The sequence below is a fragment of the Chaetodon auriga genome, chromosome 9 (genome assembly GCF_051107435.1).
Source record: "Chaetodon auriga isolate fChaAug3 chromosome 9, fChaAug3.hap1, whole genome shotgun sequence".
Lineage (NCBI taxonomy): Eukaryota > Metazoa > Chordata > Actinopteri > Chaetodontiformes > Chaetodontidae > Chaetodon > Chaetodon auriga.
The window spans coordinates 28855502-28873605 of NC_135082.1; the positions used below are offsets into that span (position 1 = coordinate 28855502).

The following is an 18104-nucleotide window of genomic DNA, read 5'->3' on the forward strand; positions in this document are numbered from 1 at the left end:
CCTCCTGAACTCTTTCAAACACATAATATCTGTATCATGAAGAAGACTGTTGAGTCATTCATAAAATAAGAAAACTTAAAAAAACCCTTTCATGTGTCTTGGGGTGAGTTTAGGGGAAGGGTCTGCACTGGGGGGTGTTTTCCTCAGGATTTGTAAAATCCTGTTTATGAAGCTGGATCTCAAAGCTTGAAAGAGGAATCATAATATAATAATATCTGATTGTTTGATGACTTTGTCTGGTGATCTTTGCTTCAGTTTTCTGCTTCACTGGTGAAAAGTCATGCTGACGTTTCTGTTGTTGTTCAGATGAAGCTGAGCGCCACCGACACTCTGCAGAACCTGACGGGAAGAAACATCTCCGACTACCTGGTGAAAACGTACGCTCAGATCATCGGCAAGAGGTGAGAGAGTACATCGCAGTACAAATACATAGGAATACTGCAGGTACACAGGAGGACGTGGTCTCAGTGATGAAAACATTCTGTCTGTTTCAGTCTGAAGAACAAAGTGTGGGTGAATGAATTCAGGTCAGTCTTTTTGATCTCTTTGCTTTCATTTTGTAACTCACAAACTCAGTCCGTCGTCATTTCAGCTTTTTCACTCTTTGGATCTTGTTTTTCTCTCTGCAGGTACGGAGGCTTCTCATTGGGTGCCAGGAGCACTCAGGTCCTCCCACCGGCCAACGAGATCGATGACGCGATCAAACGAGTGCGAAAGATCTTTGAGTTACAGAAGGTCAGTTAGGGACGTTCACGGGAATTCATTCAGTCACAAACCTTCATCTCTGCGTTTGAGTCAGAGCCTTCAGCAGCCAATCAAACGAGCTGCCTGCTGGTAACAAGCGATGTGGGTGTTGGTTGGTTTAACTGTCGGTGTAACGTTGGTTTAATGTTGGTTTAACATTGGTTTAGCTGCTGGTTTAACGTTGGTTTAACATTGGTTTAATTGTTGGTTTAACATTGGTTTAACATTGGTTTAGCTGTTGGTTTAACGTTGGTTTAACATTGGTTTAATTGTTGGTTTAACATTGGTTTAACATTGGTTTAGCTGTTGGTTTAACGTTGGTTTAACATTGGTTTAACATTGGTTTAACTGTTGGTTTAACGTTGATTTAATGTTGGTTTAACTGTTGGTTTAACATTGGTTTAGCTGTTGGTTTAACGTTGGTTTAACATTGGTTTAACTGTTGGTTTAATGTTGGTTTAATGTTGGTTTAACTGTTGGTTTAACGTTGATTTAACGTTAGTTTAACTGTTGGTTTAACTGTTGGTTTAACGTTGGTTTAATGTTGGTTTAACGTTGGTTTAACTGTTGGTTTAACGTTGGTTTAACTGTTGGTTTAATATTGGTTTAACTGTTGGTTTAATATTGGTTTAATATTGGTTTAACTGTTGGTTTAATTGTTCATTTAACTGTTGGTTTAACGTGGGTTTAACATTGGTTTAGCTGTTGGTTTAATTGTTGGTTTAACTGTTGGTTTAACGTGGGTTTAACGTTGGTTTAGCTGTTGGTTTAATTGTTGGTTTAACGTTGGTTTTACTGTTGGTTTAATTGTTGGTTTAACATTGGTTTAACATTGGTTTAACTGTTGGTTTAACGTTGATTTAATGTTGGTTTAACTGTTGGTTTAACGTTGGTTTAACTGTTGGTTTAACATTGGTTTTTTTAACGTTGGTTTAACATTGGTTTAGCTGTTGGTTTAATTGTTGGTTTAACATTGGTTTAACGTTGGTTTAACTGTTGGTTTAACGTTGGTTTAACTGTTGGTTTAATTGTTGGTTTAACATTGGTTAAACTGTTGGTTTAACGTTGGTTTAACTGTTGGTTTAACGTTGGTTTAACGGTTGGTTTAATTGTTGGTTTAATGTTGGTTTAACTGTTGGTTTAACGTTGGTTTAACATTGGTTTAGCTGTTGGTTTAATTGTTGGTTTAACATTGGTTAAACTGTTGGTTTAACGTTGGTTTAACGTTGGTTTAACTGTTGGTTTAACTGTTGGTTTAACATTGGTTTAGCTTTTGGTTTAATTGTTGGTTTAACTGTTGGTTTAATTGTTGGTTTAACGTTGGTTTAACTGTTGGTTTAACATTGGTTTAGCTGTTGGTTTAATTGTTGGTTTAACTGTTGGTTTAACGTTGGTTTAACATTGGTTAAACTGTTGGTTTAACGTTGGTTTAACTGTTGGTTTAACGTTGGTTTAACTGTTGGTTTAACATTGGTTTAGCTTTTGGTTTAATTGTTGGTTTAACTGTTGGATTAATTGTTGGTTTAACGTTGGTTTAACTGTTGGTTTAACATCGGTTTAGCTGTTGGTGTAATTGTTGGTTTAACGTTGGTTTAGCTGTTGGTTTAATTGTTGGTTTAACTGTTGGTTTAACGTTGGTTTAACATTGGTTAAGCTGTTGGCTTAATTGTTGGTTTAACATTGGTTTAGCTGTTGGTGTAATTGTTGGTTTAATGTTGGTTTAACTGTTGGTTTAACGTTGGTTTAACATTGGTTTAGCTGTTGGTTTAATTGTTGGTTTAATGTTGGTTTAACTGTTGGTTTAACGTTGGTTTAACATTGGTTAAGCTGTTGGCTTAATTGTTGGTTTAACATTGGTTTAGCTGTTGGTGTAATTGTTGGTTTAATGTTGGTTTAACTGTTGGTTTAACGTTGGTTTAACATTGGTTTAGCTGTTGGTTTAATTGTTGGTTTAATGTTGGTTTAACTGTTGGTTTAACGTTGGTTTAACATTGGTTAAGCTGTTGGCTTAATTGTTGGTTTAACATTGGTTTAGCTGTTGGTGTAATTGTTGGTTTAATGTTGGTTTAACTGTTGGTTTAACGTTGGTTTAACATTGGTTTAGCTGTTGGTTTAATTGTTGGTTTAATGTTGGTTTAACTGTTGGTTTAACGTTGGTTTAACATTGGTTAAGCTGTTGGCTTAACTGTTGGTTTAACATCGGTTTAGCTGTTGGTGTAATTGTTGGTTTAACGTTGGTTTAGCTGTTGGTTTAATTGTTGGTTTAACTGTTGGTTTAACGTTGGTTTAACATTGGTTAAGCTGTTGGCTTAATTGTTGGTTTAACATTGGTTTAGCTGTTGGTGTAATTGTTGGTTTAATGTTGGTTTAACTGTTGGTTTAACGTTGGTTTAACATTGGTTTAGCTGTTGGTTTAATTGTTGGTTTAATGTTGGTTTAACTGTTGGTTTAACGTTGGTTTAACATTGGTTAAGCTGTTGGCTTAATTGTTGGTTTAACATTGGTTTAGCTGTTGGTGTAATTGTTGGTTTAATGTTGGTTTAACTGTTGGTTTAACGTTGGTTTAACATTGGTTTAGCTGTTGGTTTAATTGTTGGTTTAATGTTGGTTTAACTGTTGGTTTAACGTTGGTTTAACATTGGTTAAGCTGTTGGCTTAATTGTTGGTTTAACATTGGTTTAGCTGTTGGTGTAATTGTTGGTTTAATGTTGGTTTAACTGTTGGTTTAACGTTGGTTTAACATTGGTTTAGCTGTTGGTTTAATTGTTGGTTTAATGTTGGTTTAACTGTTGGTTTAACGTTGGTTTAACATTGGTTAAGCTGTTGGCTTAATTGTTGGTTTAACATTGGTTTAGCTGTTGGTGTAATTGTTGGTTTAATGTTGGTTTAACTGTTGGTTTAACGTTGGTTTAACATTGGTTTAGCTGTTGGTTTAATTGTTGGTTTAATGTTGGTTTAACTGTTGGTTTAACGTTGGTTAAGCTGTTGGCTTAATTGTTGGTTTAATGTTGGTTTAGCTGTTGGTGTAATTGTTGGTTTAATGTTGGTTTAACTGTTGGTTTAACGTTGGTTTAACATTGGTTTAGCTGTTGGTTTAATTGTTGGTTTAATGTTGGTTTAACTGTTGGTTTAACGTTGGTTAAGCTGTTGGCTTAATTGTTGGTTTAATGTTGGTTTAGCTGTTGGTGTAATTGTTGGTTTAATGTTGGTTTAACTGTTGGTTTAACGTTGGTTTAACATTGGTTTAGCTGTTGGTTTAATTGTTGGTTTAATGTTGGTTTAACTGTTGGTTTAACGTTGGTTTAACATTGGTTAAGCTGTTGGCTTAATTGTTGGTTTAACATTGGTTTAGCTGTTGGTGTAATTGTTGGTTTAATGTTGGTTTAACTGTTGGTTTAACGTTGGTTTAACATTGGTTTAGCTGTTGGTTTAATTGTTGGTTTAATGTTGGTTTAACTGTTGGTTTCAGGGAGCTGCTGCAGATCGATTCCTTGACAGTTTGTCTGGGTTCATCAACGGTTTGGACACAAAGAACAACGTCAAGGTGAGAAACAGTTCTCAGACTAAATCAAGACAAGTGTCCACAGCTATGAGGACACACGTCCACCTTCACTTTTTATTGAATGAATGAAAATGTATGAAATGAATCAAAGTTTGTTTATTAAAAGTTATTAAAAGTTTTTAAAGTTTGTCTGTTCAGAGAAAAGTTTCTGTCACATGAAACTCTGCAGGTGTGCTGCTGAGCACGCTCAGAAAGAGCTCAGGTGTTCAGAAAATAAAATCTCCACTCGATGTCTTTTAAGCTCAAGAATGAACTTTGATACTTGAGGAAGTCTGATTGTCTGAGCAGATTATAAAGAATTACTTATATACAGGATGAAATTTGAGCGATTGACAAAATGGTAACAGATGTTAAACTCTCCTCAGATCTGGTTCAATAACAAAGGCTGGCACAGTATCGGAGCGTTCATCAACGTGATGAATAACGGCATCCTGAGAGCAAACCTGCCTGAAGGTAGAGACCCCAGCAAGTACGGCATCAGTGCCTTCAACCATCCTCTGAACCTGACCAAGGAGCAGCTGTCACAGGTCGCACTGTGAGTACACACACCTGACAGGAGGTGCACCTGACAGGACGTACACCTGACAGGAGGCGCACCTGACAGGATGTACACCTGACAGGATGTACACCTGACAGGAGGCACACCTGACAGGACGTACACCTGACAGGAGGCACACCTGACAGGACGTACACCAGACAGGACGTACACCTGACAGGAGATACACCTGACAGGACGTACACCTGACAGGAGGCACACCTGACAGGACATACACCTGACAGGAGGCACACCTGACAGGACGTACACCAGACAGGACGTACACCAGACAGGAGATACACCTGACAGGACATACACCTGACAGGAGGCACACCTGACAGGAGGCACACCTGACAGGAGGTACACCTGACAGGAAACGCACATGACAGGAAACACAGCTGACAGGAGACACATTGGGACACCTCACCTGAACTACCGTCACCAGGTGTCCCCACACAGATGATAGTGGACTTTCTGTCACTGGAGTTCATTACTCTGTATGTCAGAGGACTTGCGGATGTAACTCGTCCTCTCTCTGTCTCCAGGGTGACAACCTCTGTGGATGTCTTGGTGTCCATCTGTGTGATCTTTGCCATGTCCTTCGTCCCGGCCAGCTTCGTGGTCTTCCTCATCCAGGAGCGAGTCAGTAAAACCAAACACATGCATTTCATCAGCGGCGTGCAGCCACTGCTCTACTGGGTGGCCAACTTCATCTGGGACATGGTGAGACGCAAACCAAACGCACCCTCACTGCACCAGACCCTGTGTCACAGTGTGTGTGTCACAGTGTGTGTATCTATCAGAGTGTGTGTGTCAGAGTGTGTGTATCTATCAGAGTGTGTGTGTGTCGGTGTGTATCTTCAGTGTTGTTATTGACGTTGTTTGTGTCTCTCTACAGTGTAACTACGTCGTCCCGGCCACGCTGGTCATCCTCATCTTCATCTGTTTCCAACAAAAAGCCTACGTGTCCTCGACCAACCTGCCGGTGCTCGCCCTGCTGCTGCTGCTCTACGGGTCAGATACACAGTACTGCTCTGTACTACACAGTACTGCGCAGTACTGCTCTGTGCTGCTCTATACTGCTCTGTACTACACAGTACTGCTCTGTACTACACAGTACTGCTCTGTACTGCTCTGTACTACAGAGTACTGCTCTGTACTGCTTTGTACTACACAGTACTGCTCTGTACTGCTCTGTACTACAGAGTACTGCTCTGTACTGCTTTGTACTACACAGTACTGCTCTGTACTGCTCTGTACTACACAGTACTGCTCTGTGCTGCTCTATACTGCTCTGTACTACACAGTACTGCTCTGTACTGCTCTGTACTACAGAGTACTGCTCTGTACTGCTTTGTACTACACGGTACTGCTCTGTACTACACAGTACTGCACAGTACTGCTCTGTGCTGCTCTGTACTACACAGTACTGCTCTGTACTGCTCTGTACTACAGAGTACTGCTCTGTACTGCTTTGTACTACACAGTACTGCTCTGTACTGCTCAGTACTGCTCAGTACCGCTCTGTGCTGCTCTATACTGCTCTGTACTACACAGTACTGCTCAGTACTGCTCAGTACTGCTCTGGACTACGTCATACTAGGCTGTACCAGGACAGACTGCTCAGCGACACACAGCTCTGGTGTGTCCCCGCTGTCCGTCCACTGAGCTAACCTTGTCCGTGTCCTCTGCTCTCAGCTGGTCCATCACTCCTCTGATGTACCCGGCCTCCTTCTTCTTTAAGATCCCCAGCACGGCGTACGTCGTCCTCACCAGCGTCAACATCCTGATCGGCATCAACGGCAGCATCTCCACCTTCGTCATGGAGCTTTTTGGAAACAACGTGAGTCGGCGCCGAGACCGACCGCGGCTTTAATCTAAAGCTCAGACTTAAAGTAAATGTGCGGTTTAACTCTCTGTTTCCAGGAAATCGGAGGAATCAACGACATCCTGAAGAACGTCCTCCTCATCTTCCCTCACTTCTGTCTCGGTCGTGGACTCATCGACATGGTGAAGAACCAGGCGATGGCCGATGCCCTCGAAAGATTTGGTAACATGCGCACGCACGCACGCACGCACACACTGTGACAGGTTAATGCGTGCATCTTCAGGATTCACATTTTCTCAGAAACATCAGAAGCTTCGATCCCACGAACGTCCACCAGATGACGTTTTATTACATTTTATTTTGCCAAGTTCCTGTGACTTCCTGCGGTGCTGCTCACTTCTGATTGGCCGTTGTTTCAGGTGAGAACAGGTTCCGCTCCCCTCTGGAGTGGGACATGGTGGGAAAGAACCTGTTTGCGATGGCTGTGGAGGGAGTGGTCTTCTTCATCATCACACTCCTCATCCAGTACAGATTCTTCATCAAACCCAGGTACACACACACACACACACACACACAGACACGCACAGACACGCACACACACAGACACGCACACACACACACACACACGCACACACACACACGCACACACACACACACAGACACGCACACACACAGACACGCACACACACACACGCACACACACACACACACACAGACACGCACACACACAGACACGCACACACACACACAGACACGCACACACACACACACACACACACACAGACACGCACACACACAGACACGCACACGCACACACACACACGCACACACACACACACACACACACACACAGACACGCACACACACAGACACGCACACACACACACAGACACGCACACACACACACACACACACACACACACAGACACGCACACACACACACACACACGCACACACAGACACGCACACACACACACACAGACACGCACACACACAGACACGCACACGCACACACACACACGCACACACACACACACACACAGACATGCACACACACAGACACGCACACACACACACAGACACGCACACACACACACACACACACACACAGACACGCACACACACAGACACGCACACGCACACACACACACGCACACACACACACGCACACACACACACAGACACGCACACACACAGACACGCACACACACACACAGACACGCACACACACACACACACACGCACACACACACACACACACACACACACACAGACACGCACACACACACACACACACACACACACACACACACACACACACACACACAGACACGCACACACACATGCCTCAACAGACTTTCATTAGCAAAATCTGTGAATGAAAATGACTCAATTCTCTGTTCAGAATTTACAACAACGTACACGTGTGTGTCTTTGTGTGTGTGTGTGTGTGTGTGTGTGTGTGTGTGTGTGTGTCGGCAGGTCAGTCAGTAAACTCACTAAACTGGGACCTCTGGGTGAGGAGGACGAGGACGTGGCCCGAGAGAGACAGAGGATCGTCCATGGCCTTGGACACGGAGACATCCTCGAGCTCCGGCAGCTCACCAAGGTACACACACACACACACACACACACACACACACAGAGGACATTATCATCTCACCTGTTTGACTTGATGAGTGGATGAACTGAATGGAATGTGACCCACAGGTGTTTAAGAGGAAGCAGAAGCCGGCGGTGGATCGGCTGTGTGTCGGGATTCCACCTGGAGAGGTGAGACTCGCCGTGCTCGTCCACTCGTTAATAACCATTTAGCCAATGGAGCGTCACACCTGACCCTGGTGTGTGTGTGTGTGTGTGTGTGTGTGTGTGTGTGCGTGCGTGCGTGCGTGCACGCGCTCAGTGCTTCGGGCTGCTCGGGGTGAACGGGGCCGGAAAGACCACCACCTTCAAGATGCTGACGGGAGACACGCTGGTGACCAGCGGGGAGGCCTTCCTGGCCGGGAAGAGGTGAGGTCAAAGGTCATGCAGCAGACCGCTGCCGCTGCTGAGTTCAGGACGACGTTTGTCCTCTCAGACGTTTGTCCTCTCAGATGTTTGTCCTCTGATGTTTGTCCTCTCAGACGTTTGTCCTCTCAGATGTTTGTCCTCAGACGTTTGTCCTCAGATGTTTGTCCTCAGATTAGAGACATGCTGGAAGTTCTACAGGCTCCGCTTTGTTTGTCCTTAAGCTCATTAATGACAGAATAAAGTGTTGCTCCATCAGTTAATCTCAAAGCCACATGAGGTTCTCAACCTGCGGCTCTGGGCCCCCGCAGGTCCAGCACGCGCACACACACACACACACACACACACACACACACACACACACGTCGTTATTTTAACACTTATGTGTTTATTTAATGCTTCGGTCAGACTTCGGTCTGCGGCGGCGTCCAAACACGTCAATCAGTAACACCAGGTGATGAAGCAGGACCCACCTGTCAATGAGGGCTCCCCAAAAACTGTTTGACCCCCACTGAACTCTGTGTGTGTGTGTGTGTGTGTGTGTGTGTGTGTGTGTGTGTGTGTGTGTGTGTGTGTGTGTGTGTGTGTGCGCGCGTGCGTGCAGTATCCTGAGGGAGATCGATGAAGTCCATCAGAACATGGGTTACTGTCCTCAGTTTGACTCCATCAACGAGCTGCTGACAGGAAGAGAACACCTGGAGCTGTACGCCATCCTGAGAGGCGTCCCCGAGGAGGAAGTGTGCGACGTGAGGGTGAACCGCAAACACACACACACACTTAGTGCACAACTACACACTGCAGGGGTCACACAGAGGTCACACAGGGGTCACACAGGGGTCACACAGGGGTCACACAGGGGTCACAAAAAGAGGAAGAAAACAACTCAGAAGGATACAGCGATGCGGCTGCTGCTGGGGACGACGACGACGACGATGATGATGACGATGATGATGACGATGATGATGATGATGATGATGATGATGCTGATGCGTCTGATTGACAGGTGGCAGAGTGGGCGGTCAGGAAGTTGGGTTTGGTGAAGTACGCTGACAAAGCAGCAGGAAGTTACAGTGGAGGAAACATGAGGAAACTGTCCACAGCCATGGCTCTGATTGGTGCTCCACCTGTCGTCTTCCTGGTAACACACACACACACACGGAGAATGGAGCTTGCTCATGTTGACGTCATTTACATCCTCCATGTTGACGTGTTGTTTACATCCTCCATGTTGACGTCGTTTACATCCTCCATGTTGACGTCGTTTACATCCTCCATGTTGACGTGTTGTTTACATCCTCCATGTTGACGTCGTTTAAATCCTCCATGTTGACGTCGTTTACATCCTCCATGTTGACGTGTTGTTTACATCCTCCATGTTGACGTCGTTTACATCCTCCATGTTGACATCGTTTACATCCTCCATGTTGACGTCGTTTACATCCTCCATGTTGACGTGTTGTTTACATCCTCCATGTTGACGTCGTTTACATCCTCCATGTTGACATCGTTTACATCCTCCATGTTGACGTCGTTTACATCCTCCATGTTGACGTGTTGTTTACATCCTCCATGTTGACGTGTGTCTGTCACTTCTGGAAAGTTCCTGTTTTGGGTTAAAGAGGAAACAGGAAGAGGAATCTGTAGAGCCAATCACATTCGTACCTTTTGCATGCTAATTAGCAGGTGTTAGCGGTGCAGCTCAGCAGTGAGTCAGAGATGAAGATTAAACAGTTAGAGTTTGAACCGCCGAGCAGAGCGGCGTTACACAACAGCATCAGAGCCCGGTGGGCCAATCAGAAAGCAGCTGAGTGCTGACTGGTTGTGTAACAGAGGATTAAAAGGAGCTGCAGCTGTTTAATGAGAGCAGAAGAAAGACGGACGAGGTTAGAACGAGCAAACAGAGAAGAAGAGAGAGCGATGCCCCTCCTCCCCCTCCTCCTCACCTTCTCCCTCTGCTTCCTGCTCCACCTGTGGGCCAACCTCAACCTGGCTGTCCTCCTCGTTACAGGACGAGCCCACAACCGGCATGGACCCCAAAGCTCGCCGGGCGCTCTGGAACTGCATCCACAGCGTCATCAAGGAGGGACGCTCCGTCGTCCTCACCTCACACAGGTAGACACACTCTGTCTGTCCTCTAGACACGCTCTGTCTGTCCTCACCTCGCACAGGTAGACACACTCTGTCTGTCCTCTAGACACGCTCTGTCTGTCCTCACCTCGCACAGGTAGACACGCTCTGTCTGTCCTCACCTCACACAGGTAGACACACTCTGTCTGTCCTCTAGACACGCTCTGTCTGTCCTCACCTCGCACAGGTAGACACACTCTGTCTGTCCTCTAGACACGCTCTGTCTGTCCTCACCTCGCACAGGTGAACACACTCTGTCTGTCCTCGAGACACGCTCTGTCTGTCCTCACCTCGCACAGGTAGACACACTCTGTCTGTCCTCACCTCGGACAGGTAGAGGCACTCTGTCTGTCCTCGAGACACGCTCTGTCTGTCCTCACCTCACACAGGTAGACACACTCTGTCTGTCCTCGAGACACGCTCTGTCTGTCCTCACCTCGCACGGGTAGATACACTCTGTCTGTCCTGTCCAGATAGACAGGTAGAAGGAGTGACATGTCCACTGAGAGACAAGCACACCTGAGGACAAGTTTGTCTTTGGATAGTGTGATTAACATATGTCCTCACAGAGTGTCCACTGGTGTACTGATGAAATGTCCTCAGTTTGTGTCCTTGGTTGCTGTCCTCGTGGTGTCTTCACATCTTCAGTTGAGGTTGTCTAATAGTGACCACCGTTTGTGTCCTCTTTTTATGGTCTTCATTCAGGTCCTCAGTTGGCTTCTTTGCCTGTGTGTCCTCAGTGTCCTCATGAAATGTCCTCAGTTTCTGTTTCTCCACTGTTCTCTTTGTTGTTTTCACCCAGCGTTTGTCTCCTTAGTTTTTGTCCTCATGATGTCCTCATGTCCTCTGTTGTCTCGGTGTGTAGTAGCGGTGTGTATATTCACTGTGTGTGTATGTTGTGTGCAGTATGGAGGAGTGTGAGGCTCTGTGCACCAGGATGGCCATCATGGTCAACGGCAGGTTCAGATGTCTCGGCAGCGTCCAACACCTGAAGAACAAGTAAAACTCACACACACACACACACACACACACACACACACACACACACACACACACACACCTTTGTACTGAATTCAGAATGCAGCTTGTTGAATAGAAACATGCAGAAATATCTGAAGTGTCGTTTGTCGACTTTGAGCGAATCGAAGGTCCAAATGTTTGAGGACACAAACGGCTGAATGGACGGAGCAGAGACACATTATCGACATGAATTTGGGACAAATCCAAACGTCTTTGATTCCGGTAAAAAACGACGGTTTTGTCCATCAGGTTCGGCGACGGGTACACCATCATCCTGCGGGTGGCGGGGCCCGACCCCGACCTGCTGCCCGTCATCAAGTTCATCGAGAGCGAGCTGAGCGGCAGCACGCTGAAGGAGAAGCACAGGAACATGCTGCAGTACCAGCTGCCATCGTCGCTCACCTCGCTCACTCACATCTTCTCCATCCTGGCCAAGAACAAAGACACGCTGAGGATCGAAGACTACTCCGTCACTCAGACCACGCTGGACCAGGTGAGGAGACGAAACACACACCTGGACCAGGTACACACACGAAACACACACCTGGACCAGGTAAAGACATGGAGCACACCTGTCGGTCGGACACCTGTTCAGACCTGAAACGTTAAACTTTGAGGGAATCTGTCCGCACACCTGTGCTTTCGCGGCCTCTTCAGCGGCCTGCAGGTGTGACACCTGAGCAGAAAGACTGTTCAGGTGACGGTTGGGCTGCTTTCGGCGCCTCGACCTAAACTGTGACACCTCAGTTACCTTCAGCAGGTCTCAGTGGTTTCATTTGGTGTTTCTGGTGTTTCAGGTGTTTGTGAACTTTGCGAAGGACCAGAGTGACGACTATCACTCCAAAGACAACTCGGTGAGACGGAACGACGTCCCCGCCGGCGTTTCCACGCTGGGCTCGAGCCGGCGAGCCGCCGAGGGCGAGAGCGTGGTGTGATCACGTGATCGCGTTTAGGAGGCTGGAGCTTCAGCCTGGACTCGACCTGCAGCGGAGGGCACGCCCCCTCCTCACCTGTTATGATGTCATACTGATTTGAATACTGTGGGCGGAGTCACCGCCGCCTCATGCCAGTCAATGCAAATGATTTCTCGCGGAGGTGCCGAGCGGCCGCCGGCCTCCGACCGGACCAAGTGTTAAAGAAACTTGAATAACTTCCGTCTCTTCAGTGATTGAAGCGCCGCCTTAATGAACCTTCAGGTCTGTCAATCATTTCAATCAGACCGTTTTTTACAGCGTTTGAATCCGTTTTTATTGAGCTGACCTTTATTTATACGAGTAGCTGAAACGCAGAGTAATTTCTTGTCTTATCTTAGCTGAGGCCGAGGTGGCGCGACTGCTTCCTTAGCGTTCAACAGCCAATCATAGAGCTCGATGCAAAGAGGAAAAGAGTTGATTGATTTTGTAGTTTTTTTTAGGAAAAGACGGTAAAAAGAGCAGATTTGTTTTGTTTGGTGTGAAGCAGTGAAATACCTCATCAGCTGACGGCACACTACAGTATTGACCAGTTCCCCGAACAGCCGATCGATCGTCCCTCCTTCAGCTTCCTGATTGGACCGAAGGAGTTTAGCACTTTACGTGTTCACGCCATCAGACTTCGTCTTTGCACTGAAATCATTACGCATCATTATTTAAAGTGACAGAGAGGCTGATGGGAAGAAGAACTGTTACTGACTGAACGACCAATAAAACGAGACAAATCTACGTCTGCGCAGCTTCTGTGTGCTCTTTGATTCACACTCACACACACTCACACACACAGACGCTCAATAACTAGCGATCAATAATGATTAGATAAGAGTCAATAAATGGAACTGATCAATAACTAAAGTCATTGATGACTGAGTGGAACAGACAGGACAAATGTTCATGTTTTAGTTTATTCAGGTACTTTTAACAGACTGCCTGTGATTGGATGCTGCAGCTGTCACTCAAACGCTGACGGTCTTTTAATACAGACTCAGAATTATTCTGTTTCTAACGATGTGAAACATTCATTTACATCAGCTCTTCCTCTTTAACTCGTCCTCCTCACTGTGTCTCTGAGCTGAAGCTGGACAGCAGGAAAATGTTCATGCTAAGCTGTGATTGGTTCATCAAGGGAACAGGGCGGTGCTTAGGCTCAGCCAGGTGTTGGAGGTTCAGGACTGCAGGGAGGTGAGGACTGGTTTTACTAAAGTTTATGATGTTTGTCTCTGTTGCTGTGGAGACGCAGGTGTGAGGACAGGAAGTTACTTCAGTGGAGAGAATGGACAAGGAAACATGAGTTTATTGTCCTGCGAGTCCAGATGGAGGACGCTGTTTCTGACTGAGGGAGAGAGACAGATCTGTTAGTGCTGATTGGTTATTGATCACCATCCTTTAATGATCACTTTATCCACAACAACCCTGACCTGACCCTGACCTGACCCTGACCCCTGACCCTGACCTGACCCTGACCCCTGACCCCCTGAACTGCTTTAGACTCAAAACTGGTCACTTTAAGAACTCAGTTCATCTGAATCTTTGCTCAAATGTTGTGACTTTTTCTCACTTTTTGGATCATCTGCAGACGTTTCTGAAGTTCATTAAATGTAATTTTTCAGGAGATCCGCTGACTCCATCGACCTGTGGTCCATCCAGAATCCAAAAACATCTTTGTGTCCACAGGTCTTCACTAAATACATCAATACGAGTGATACCAGATATCATAACACGAGGACCAGAAACAATAAGTCTGCAAATGTTCCAAAATAAAGATCCTCCCTCCGAAAACTCGACGTATGAACACCAGTTTTCAGACCGCCATCGAGAAGCCGTCAAAGCCGGAGGACAAACGGTCCACCGGGAGACCAGTGTCCAACGCAAACCTCTGAACACGTTGGACAAAGAGCTGCAGCTGTGTAACAGGAAGAACTAAACAATGTTTGCAGAGATTTAAAAAAGTTTTCTTCAGCCCATCAAAACCTTTTTTATTCGCCGTGAAGCTTCCAAACATCGAGCTGCAGCGGACGGACAGAAACTCAAAGACGGAAACTGGACGTAAAGCCACTGGAGACACTTGATGGGATCAACTGGTGGACGTCAGCTGACATGAAAGTGACTCAGCAGGAGTCACGTATGACCTCCTCCTCCTGCAGGTTTATGCTTTTTCTGTTAGCTGCGCTCCTGATTATACTGTGAAATAACCTGAACATGCAGTATTTAGTGCATACTGCAGTACTATGTAGTACAAACTACACACTACATCAGTCTGTCGTGTGCAGCTCTGAATACAGCATCACGTGTGATGTTATACGATGTTGTGTATGACGTCACAGCATATGATGTCACTCAGCATCAGGGGCGGAGTCTCACCTGCAGCGACCACCCGGGCGTCAGTGTGAGCTTTGTGTCGAACTTCAGCTCGCTGGTCGGCGCTCTCAAACCACCAGAGGGCGTGAACTGACCGAGATACAGTGACATCATCATCATCAACGCACACACGCAGTCTGTGTGATCACCTGTTTACACTCAGAACAGGTGAGCAGCATCTTTCAGGTGTTTCTTGGCTGGTTATTATTTACAGTGTTTCAAAGTTTAGCACCAAAACATCACAAAGCAAATTCAGTCACGGCGCGTGCCGAAGCTTTTCGCAGCATTATTTTTTACAGCGTACCTCTGTTCAGCACGCCAAACTCGCTGTGGAAGGCTCCCATCAGCTTGCCGTACCCCGGTGCATCATGGGCAGAGACAGCAGCCTGGAAGGCGTTGCCCCAAACTGCCGGACCTCCGGGACGCATCTGGAAGGAAACCAGCTCGTACACACCTGAAACACACCTGGTGTCATAATGCAGACGTGACGTCATTGAAAGCAGTTACGTAGTTTTGACGGCGTGGGGGCGGGGCTTACCGCCCTCCTGTGGCGGCCTCTGCAGCTGACTCCAAGGAAGCAGGTAGACGACCTCGTTGTCCTGAGACGTCAGCATCGGTATGGCCCGGGAGATGTACTCTGACAGCCAGACCGGGTCCTGAGACAAGGCTGCCCGAACAGCTGCCCGCTGAGAGTAACTGTCTGAGGAGGAGGGGGAGGAGGAGGACAGGGAAGTCTGTTACACGTTTAAAAACCTGGTGATGAAGAACCATCAAACAGAGAACAATGTTCTTACCATATTTCCAAATATGGAAAACCTTGTTCAGGCCGCCGTACTCAACGCTCCAGTAGCCAATCAGCTCAGAGTGGGCGGTGCGCAGGTGGATCTTCTCATTGGTCAGTTTGAGAAAAGCAGCGTTCTGGTCTGGACGGACGCAGTAGGTGCGGAACTCATAGAAGGTTCTGTGTTCCTGCTGGGGGCCCGTGGAGAGACGCACACGAGGCTGCAGAGAGGAGCAAAGAAGCAGAGGAAGAGTCACCTCAGAGCCTGGACTTTCCCTGGACCGCAGACCGGACCGGAGTGGACCGGATTGGACCGGACCGGACTGGACCGCGGACCTGACCGGACCGGATTGGAGTGGACCGGACCGGACTGGACCGGAATGGACTGGAGTGGACCGCGGACCGGACCGGACCGGACCGGAATGGACTGGAGTGGACCGCGGACCGGACCGGAGTGGACCGGACCGGACTGGACCGGAGTGGACTGGACCGGAATGGACCGGACTGGACTGGACCGGACCGGACCGGAATGGACCGGACTGGACTGGACCGTGGACCGGACTGGACTAACTGGACCGGACCGGACTCGACCGGACCGGACTGGACTCGACCGGACTAGACTGGACTGGACTGGAGCGGACCGGACCACAAACCATTTCTTTCTCGTCCTTCGAGTCTCTGAACGTCTTTGTTGTTGCAGGAACGTTGTGTTAATATGATTAATAATATGTTTGTTTGTTTGTTTGTTTCTTCTCATTTTACTTTTTTATTCACTCTAATTTCATTTTCTCGTCATGTATTTAAGTAAATATGATTTATATTACTTCATTGTGCTGATGGAGCATTTTGGATGTTTCGTCTTTAATAAAACTGAAGTTTTTCTTTAATTATTAAATTGTAGTTTATTAATTAAAAAACAGTCAAAGAAGAAACGAGCTGAACACTTCAACTGAGAATCAGGCTCATGCTGCCACCTGCTGGACAAAAGACGTCACTACAGAGGACGTGACTATGGACCGTGAACCAACACCGAGAGCGTGTGCGTGCGTGCGTGCGTGTATGTATACCTCACGTTGTGGGGACATCAGTTTGTTTACAAAGACACAATGTGAGGACTCAACTTACTGAGGGGACAAAACGCAGGTCCCCAGAATGTCGGTCCTTCAATTATAGGATTAAGGTTAAGGCTAAGATAAATCTCCAAGAAATGAAAGTACGTTTACACACAAGTAATGAAACATTCTGTTTTATCTGGTGTTAATATCAAACCATAAACTCATAAAGGTGTGCTGGTCTTACCTCGTCTGGTCTGACCTGGTCTGGCCATCAGGTGAAGCCTTATCTCTGCAGAGGCCCCTAACGCTGGTTAATCTTAAACTTCTTGTTTTGACCTTTTGTCTCTGATTGGTTCAAAGATCAATGACAAACTCTCAAACTTGAGTGAATCAGGATGCAGAAACCTGAGATTCAAACTCAGACGACGAGTTTGAACCTGACCTGCAGCTCACTTTAGTCTGGAGTTTAAGAAGTGAAGTGTTTTAGTCCTGAGCCGCAGCTCAGAGGGTCAAACGCTGCTCGTATTTGAGGAGGACGCGTCCTCAGGACTCTCGGGCCTGCGCTTCCTGACAGGTAAACTCACCTGAGCAGCAGCAGCAGCAGCAGGAGCAGCAGCAGGTGAGAGCAGGACAGCAGCTGGTCTCAGCGCGGAGCTCCTGAACTTCAGCATGTTGAGAGTGAAGCGAGGAAGGACGAGCAGACAGGAAGTCACCAGGCAGCCAGAGATCCTGTGTGAAGGAGGTCTCACTCAGACCAAAAGGCCTGCTCCAACTGTGAGCGCGCTACCATGGCAACCAGCCCAGCAGCGACGCACACTTCCTCTTCTGTTCTGAGGAGACAATAAAAATAAAATAGAAACCTCGAATCGACATTAAACCAGTTGTTCACATTATGAATCCACAGGAGTTCCTGACAGAGTGAGACCTCCTGTCTTCTTTCTCTGTTCCTAAAATCTTTGCAGTCATAGTGTAAAGTTTGAGTCAGCAGATCGATATCAGATTTCAGTGCTGTGGCTCGTGTATTGATTTATTTTGAGATGTTTTCTTAAATAAACTTCCTTTGTGTTATTGGTTGGTTTTGTTTACGACATTTGTTCGGATGTCTGTTTTTTAAGT

At 46.5% G+C, this 18104-nt stretch overlaps 2 protein-coding genes across 2 annotated transcripts in view; one reads left to right on the plus strand and one right to left on the minus strand.

Annotated features, from left to right (window-relative positions):
- Window positions 1-13532, plus strand: part of abca1b (ATP-binding cassette, sub-family A (ABC1), member 1B) — a 45564-nt gene extending 32032 nt beyond the window's left edge. The window contains exons 31-49 of the mRNA XM_076738947.1: window positions 307-401; window positions 495-527; window positions 630-735; window positions 4214-4288; window positions 4672-4841; window positions 5387-5564; window positions 5740-5855; window positions 6540-6684; window positions 6768-6891; window positions 7089-7218; window positions 8152-8278; window positions 8380-8442; window positions 8573-8679; window positions 9281-9422; window positions 9680-9814; window positions 10685-10788; window positions 11710-11802; window positions 12073-12316; window positions 12621-13532. Coding sequence (XP_076595062.1) covers window positions 307-401; window positions 495-527; window positions 630-735; window positions 4214-4288; window positions 4672-4841; window positions 5387-5564; window positions 5740-5855; window positions 6540-6684; window positions 6768-6891; window positions 7089-7218; window positions 8152-8278; window positions 8380-8442; window positions 8573-8679; window positions 9281-9422; window positions 9680-9814; window positions 10685-10788; window positions 11710-11802; window positions 12073-12316; window positions 12621-12758 — 2325 coding nt within the window. The 3' untranslated portion in view covers window positions 12759-13532. The remainder of the gene's footprint in view (window positions 1-306; window positions 402-494; window positions 528-629; window positions 736-4213; window positions 4289-4671; window positions 4842-5386; window positions 5565-5739; window positions 5856-6539; window positions 6685-6767; window positions 6892-7088; window positions 7219-8151; window positions 8279-8379; window positions 8443-8572; window positions 8680-9280; window positions 9423-9679; window positions 9815-10684; window positions 10789-11709; window positions 11803-12072; window positions 12317-12620) is intronic.
- A 149-nt stretch (window positions 13533-13681) lies between these two features.
- nipsnap3a (nipsnap homolog 3A (C. elegans)) lies at window positions 13682-17695 on the minus strand. The gene is made up of 6 exons (XM_076739273.1): window positions 17573-17695; window positions 15947-16154; window positions 15691-15852; window positions 15457-15606; window positions 15156-15242; window positions 13682-14127 (listed from the first exon to the last, which is right to left on the minus strand). The coding sequence occupies exons 1-6, from the start codon at window positions 17657-17659 to the stop codon at window positions 14051-14053; spliced, it is 771 nt and encodes a 256-aa protein (XP_076595388.1). The 5' UTR covers window positions 17660-17695; the 3' UTR covers window positions 13682-14050.
- Window positions 17696-18104: the final 409 nt, after the last annotated feature.